Below are 6,858 nucleotides of genomic sequence, written 5' to 3'. Positions count from 1 at the left end.
TTGTTGGATGTGAAAAGAAATGGCAAAGATGGTGGGGGTCGGTGATAGGCCGCAGTTTTAATACCATGAGAAGAAGCCCCATTCTTGTGTTCCCAAGGTTTTGTGTTGTTTAAGGATGAGGTCAAGGATGAGAGGTTACTCTCTGTGCAACATTCACGTCCATGTTTTGACTTTTATTGCCCCTTCTTCCATGAAGAAGGGAGGGAGAGTGCTCTAAAGGTGATGCCAATGAAGTGAAGTGTCTTTTTAAAGAAATAAAAAGAAGACTTTTCTTTGAAACCAGACTGTATGAAGACCCTCTGCATCACACTGGTAGTTTATCACATGTCAATCTGCTGTTAGAGTTTAATAGTAAACCTGGCCTGAGTAGAGGAGAAGGTGAGTTAATGCACCATGTTACTAGCCTTACCAAGTACTAAATCAGACCTTCCTCACAAGGTTAGTTTTGAAGTGCTACTGAAGCACTGCGCAGCAAGTGGACAAGTTTGACAGTGCAAAGAAAGTTCAGTGCATCGTCAGGCGTCTACCTCTTTGTCTAAAAGACAAAAAATTATTTGATGACCTTGAAGAGAGGAGGGAGATCATCAGCACGCTGGACTTGATTCTCCAGTCCTTTGGCTGTTTTTTCCTTCTTGTAGATTAAGAAAATCAGAAGCTTTGAAGGATCGGGGAGAAGGCTTAAATAGCATCAGGGAAGAAGTGAGAAAGACATTGTGAGTGAGAAAGTGAGAAAGAATCATTTTTCTTGTTTCTTCCCACCAGACAACTCTTTTCTTGCCCAGGTGCATACCTGTTCCTTCCACTTAACCCAGATGACCATTTTTCAGGTCAGCTTTTCCATCTGGTGCTCTGGGGAGACTGATGCTGTTCCTGACAGTTGTTCTGCTACACGATTTAAATATTCCTTTGAACTCCATTAACACACCAACATACATTAGTATTTAACTTGGACTCATGTCAGAATTGACTTTTACTTGGATTCCTGTCAGAATTGTGATACTTATATTTTCGTGTTGTGATATTGCCAAGGAGTAAAGCTCAGTTACGTTTCTTCATACTGATTTTTCTTTGTGTGCTTAAAATGAGAAATAAACAGCTACTTAAAAATAGAAAACTTGTGTTCTATGTCTACACAGACTTGAGGGATTTGGAATCCATCATTGTTGTCTTGTGTGTATTTTATGCTTCATATCCCATATATATGTTCTTAAAAATCTTCATCATTTTTATAGGTAGAATTATTTTATAATTAACTGAGATACTGGAAATACAGGTTGGTTGAAAAGTTGTCTAGGGGACTCTTTTGAAAGCTTGTTGAAAATATTCAGCTGTGTAAAAGTCTTTGGATATATATAATGAAAACGTTGAAAGTTATACTCCTGTTTGCATGTTCTTCCTCAACAACATTGAGTCTTGTGAATAAATTACCTTTTATCAAACTGATTAAATATAACTGTGTGTTTGTTCTTTTACACGCTGTATGCTCCCTTTTAATGTTCCAAAAGTTAGCACTGCTTTTATTTTGTATAAAGAAAATATTGGCAGAATTTGCTATCTTAGTGTACGATAACATTTATCTTTATTAAAGAAACATAGCTTCTCAAAGTAAGCATATATTTCTAATGGTTCAAAAAATGTATCTTCTCCTTTGTTTTTTTCTCTTTCAGATCTCTCCAAGAATAGATTAACTGAGATTCCCATAGAGGTGTGCCATTTTGTGTCACTGGAAACACTAAATCTATACCATAATTGTATTAAAATTATACCAGATGCAATAGTGAACTTACAAATGCTAACTTACTTAAATTTGAGGTAAGTTTAAGTTTACCCTATCTTTTTGTTGTTTATTTGCAAATGTGCCATGTCTGTTCTTAATATTTTTCTGGAACAGCTGACACCTTTTGTTTTATTCCCAGGAGCAAATCAGAAATTCACTGCCTGTGGGTACTTCATTGTACAGAAAGGCATCGTAAAGACCAAAATAAACTAATGATTTAAGGAAAGAACAAAAAAGCATTAATCTCCCCTACTACTATAGCAATTTCTGAATGCAAATTATGTCACCACAGATGCTTTAACTACCTTCTAATGACAAGCTTTTTTTTTTTTTGAACTGTAATGTATGTACTTGTAGTCAAAAAGATGAAGGGGCAGAGGTAGAAGATGGATCTTTTTCTTGGAGAATGGAAAGGCAAGGTGTGCTGCTTTGTTGTTAGTATCCTGTCGTTATGCAAGAAAAAATAACTACTTTTTCAAGAGGAAGGGGCAAAAAAATAGGCACTGTTGTTTCCTTTCCAGGAAAAGACACTGTAGATGCTAATCTTGTAGCTTAAAACCCAATATATGAAGTCTTGGAAATGGTGAGCATGGTCCTCAAGCTTTCTTTGCACTCTCACTGTACTATAGCTTTGGCTTCTGTGATACAACTCTATAGAGCCAAAACTGGAGTATCTCAAGCATTTTCACACCGTAGTAGTTGGACTCGTAATTTGTGAAATAGCATCAGAAGTAGATGTGCATAGAGAAATTGATACTGCATTAAATACATTGTTTGCATAAAGCATTTAAGTAATTTTAGACATTAGAATGAAATAGCTCACTGGCATTGGAATTTGTGAGTCATATCACAAACCCAGAATAGTTGCAAACAGACGGAGTATCACGTATCACAGTAAATTACACAATCAAAACAAAAGGATATTTTTCAGGCTTTCCTAAGTAAGGTCATTTCCCTCAGTTTAAAGTCTTTGGAAATAATTTCCTCTTCGTGTGGATGTGCCCTTCCCCCAGATTAGCTGGACAAAATAAGCAGCCTTTAGAAGAGGGAAATACATCCTTGACGTCCTCAGCGTTTTGCTTCTTGGCAAGGAAAACATGATGGATGAGAGCTGCTTATTTTTCTACCTGGTACCAATGGAGCCGCTATGTTGGGTAGAATTAGAAAGTGATGCCAAGAGACAAAGTCTGCGGGCCTTGGTGAACAGTGTCGTATCTTTAAATAAAGTTATATCTTTTAAACAGACATGACAGTTTCTTATTCTTTGCCTTGGGATGTGCTATTCCTTATTTCTTAGTGGATTGCTCCTGAGTTCACTAGAACTTAAAATTAATCCCTTTGTGCATGTCCAGTCTGCTGAATAGTTTAATCTTTTTAGATTTTCATCTTCTTCAATGGGGTGGTAAAATAAGTATATGTTAGTAAGAGTGCTTTTAGCTAAGGGCTTTCAACTTTTGTAGATGAAAGAGAATAGCACAAGGCATTTATTATTTTCTTGAGATAAGTTTCACAGATCTGACACTCTTGTGCTTGCTATGTTGCTGTAAAAATTGTAATCCGTTTAGCAAGTTATTGGCTAGAGGGATCTGGGAAACTCAAAACTTACAGTTATAAGAAGCATTTATTCAGTAAAATAATTTCATTCATTATAGCTGCTTCTTGGATGAGATGAGACTTTTTGAGAATTTTAACTCTGTGGTCGTTTTTGTCTAGCTATCTTCTAGCATTGTATTTTGCAACAATGTTCTCACTTCTTGCTTGTAATTTAAAGATGACAGTTTGGGGACAAATTTGCCGAGGCTATTTTTGCAGTGGGTTTAGTATATAACTTTGAGAGTGCACAAGATAGCTTACACTCCTCAGTGTGCCAGGCTCTTTTGGTTCTTGAGGTTTGGGTGTTGGTTTTCTTTTGACCCTTAAAGGACAATTTTACAGGAGCTGAACAGTTAATGTTTCCTCTTACAATGGGCTGCCCAGCGTAAGAGGGACGTGGAGCTTCTAGAGGGGGTCCAGCGGAGAGCGACAAAGATGATTAAGGGACTGGAGCATCTCTGGTATGAGGGAGAGACTGAGTGAGTTGGGTCTGTTTAGGCCGGAGAAGAGAAGGTTGAGAGGAGATCTGATCAGTATGTAGAAGTACCTGATGGGGGAATGTAGGGAGGAAGGGGCCAAGCTCTTCTCATTGGTGGCCAGTGACAGGACAAGGGGCAGTGGGTACAAGCTGCAACCCAGGCAGTTCCATCTCCATGTGAGGAGGAACTTCTTCCCTGTGAGGGTGCCAGAGCCCTGGCACAGGCTGCCCAGGGAGGCTGTGGAGTCTCCTTCTCTGGAGATCTTCCAAACCTGCCTGGCTGCCGCCCTGTGCCCCATGCTCTGGGTGTGCCTGCTGGAGCAGGGGATTGGACTGGGTGATCTCTAGAGGTCCCTTCCAACCTCAACCACTCTGTGATTCCCAATGCCATTATTATTATTATTATTATTATTATTATTATTATTATTATTATTATTATTATTATTGTTGTTGTTGTTGTTGTTAATTATTATTATTATATAAAGGTGGCTGCTATTGGTAACAAGCTTCTAAATCCTCTACTCAGCTGTGGAGAGGGAATAAGAATGTTCTGTGACAAAATTTAGGTATATGGAGATCCAAAACTGGGCTGTTTCTGCCCTTTTAGGGTCTGTAGTTTTCTTTCTGCCATATATGATGCAAGGCCCGTATAGCGCCGGGGTTTGTATGCTCTGTGCAGAAGTTGGGGGTACGAGGAGAAATGCTGCTGTGTGGATCCTGCAAAAGTTGTTCTGTTATCTCCTGTGTTTAATGTGTGCGAGTTAAATGTCAACATTTTCAGGTTTCTTTAAAGAAAGCAAGGTAGCTATGAAAATCTGTGCTAAATATTTTCCCCACTGAGAAATTTCAAAATCTTTAAATAAGCTCATTCTGTTTGTTTAAGTGAACCTGAGAAAATTAATTTTTCTTTCTTTCGTAATTTTTCTTTTTTCGTAACTTGGGAAAAAAGAGAGTAATGCCCTTGATGTCCTCTGCTGGTCAGAGCTACCATGGGTGTTCAGGCAGGTCCCTGACTGAGCAGCTTTAGAGCTCATCACTTCTTATAGGATTCATGTGTTGAGCATAGTTTATACCCACATACATGTGTGCATATATGTATGTATATATATATATTTATATGTACAGTCTATATAGATTAGATCCTAAGTCTTCCCAGCTGAGGAGCATCTTTCCTCAGAATGTTCTAACCTGTGTCAGGCATTGCTGATGGAAAGGAAAATAAGGGATAATGGATGTAAGGCTCTATAAAAGGCTTATCTTGTTGTGTGACTGATTTCTGTGCATGACAGTCTGAAATGCTGTCCTGGAAGGTCAGGAGAAACCGTTGTTGTTGTTGTTGTTGTTTATTGTTATTATTATTAGAGTAGACTTGGTGAAAATTAATTTTCTCCATACAGAAGAGCAGTGAATGAGCAAAAAGGAAAGAAGTTTAAAAAAAATGTGAATTAGAGGCAGTCATAGGCCTGGCAGCTGAGTGGCTTTGTCTACTTTTTAACACTTCTGTGAACGTTCTGTGAGATATTGAGGACATAATTTATTTTCCTTGTTTCTTAGTTTTCCTGTCTGCAAAATGAGAATGAAATTGGTCCCCAGTGCACTGAAAAGTTTAAGCCATGTTAGGTGCTGAGAATGCAGTGATGTGTAATGGCAATTTATAGAAATAGTTTCCAAATTGGGTTTGGGACCTGCCTGCCTTCTCATGCTCATGCGAGGGATAAGATTGTGGCCTGTGCTCACTGACCAGCTCATGGAAAACAAAACCTTCTGCAAAGAGAATATACTTTTTTCTTTTTTTTTCTTTTTTTTCTTTCTTTTTCTTTTTTCTTCTTTTTTTCTTCTTTTTTTTTTCTTTTTTCTTCTTTTTTTTTTTTCTTTTTTATTACTTTGATTCTGTTTTACAAAACATAGCAAAGTTTGGGTTGCCTGAAAAAAAAAAGTGGAATGTACTAAGTAATCTTCATCTATAACTTTACTGAAAAGGAACTGTCAAAATAAACTATGTACTTAGTTTATTTAAGTAATAAGTCTTCTGTAATTAGTTTATTTAAGTTGGAGCATAAGTTTCTTCTCTATACTGTAGTAAAATGATAAACATTTGTTAAGTGCTTGAAAAACACTACATTTTAATCGTCTTTCCCATATTCATTATGAAGGAAAAAAGCTTTTCTGGGGGCAATGTTCTTGAAATGATGCAAATCCATTTTTTTCTGGAGTGCTAGTATTCTCTAATAATTTATTATTAGTAGAGATATTCTGTTGTATGAGTATTTCCTTGATAATTGCAATTTCTTAATTCCACAGGTTACACTTTAAATATCAAAATGGGAACACTTTTACAAAATATTCTCAGTGTTTTAGAGGAGCACGCAGTAAAATGTCACTTGTATTCCTAATGCTCGCTTTCTTTTTGTTTTTGTTGCAGTCGAAATCAGCTTTCTTCTTTGCCAGCTTGCCTATGCAGTCTTCCTCTAAAAGTCTTAATTGCAAGTAACAATAAGCTAGGTTCCCTTCCAGAAGAGATAGGGCAGCTGAAACAGTTAATGGAACTGGTAGGTTACTGGTTTTACTGTTCTCTTTTTGTCTATGTTTGATTAGAAACAGTATAATTCACTTTGCAACTTTCTTTGAACTAATGCATAATACTATATTGCAGGTTAAAAAAGATAAACTTGTGAACTTTTTAAGAGTGTGAGATAATAACAAAATAATAGTTTCCTGTATGTTCTCCTGGGCCCTTGGTTCATTCACAACGTTGCTGGCAGTTCCATCATCTTTACCAGTTGCCCTCAGGGCATTTACTGGCTCCCTCCTTTCAGGCTGTCAAGTTCCTAGTTCTGGCATCATCTCTTCAAAGCTCTTCCCTCCCTGTAACCTCCTTCCCTTCTACTTTCTTTCTCTTATTTATTATTGCCTATTTACCACGCTGTGTTCTGTTAAAGATACTGGTCGTACCAGTCTGTTTGCATCTTGTTTAAATATATTTTCCATGCAGCCTTCCTTTCCTATAAAT

The 6,858-nt window shown here is 37.3% G+C and overlaps 1 protein-coding gene across 4 annotated transcripts in view; it reads left to right on the top strand.

Moving 5' to 3' along the window:
• Nucleotides 1–1,675: 1,675 nt before the first annotated feature.
• The window catches only part of LRCH1 (leucine rich repeats and calponin homology domain containing 1), a 56,743-nt gene continuing 51,560 nt past the window's right edge, over nucleotides 1,676–6,858 (top strand). For 3 of the 4 annotated variants that reach the window (XM_026042855.1, XM_026042853.1, XM_026042854.1), the window contains exons 1-2: nucleotides 1,676–1,812; nucleotides 6,271–6,397. In XM_026042855.1, the coding sequence (XP_025898640.1) occupies nucleotides 1,790–1,812; nucleotides 6,271–6,397 (150 nt within the window). In that variant the 5' untranslated portion in view covers nucleotides 1,676–1,789. The remainder of the gene's footprint in view (nucleotides 1,813–6,270; nucleotides 6,398–6,858) is intronic. The other variant, XM_026042852.1, reaches the window with a different exon arrangement.

This window comes from Nothoprocta perdicaria, unplaced genomic scaffold, assembly GCF_003342845.1.
Source record: "Nothoprocta perdicaria isolate Ctin4 unplaced genomic scaffold, notPer1 scaffold_316, whole genome shotgun sequence".
Classification (NCBI taxonomy): Eukaryota; Metazoa; Chordata; class Aves; order Tinamiformes; family Tinamidae; genus Nothoprocta; species Nothoprocta perdicaria.
Note: the sequence above shows the minus strand (reverse complement) of the source record. Positions and strands in the feature narration are given on the sequence as shown.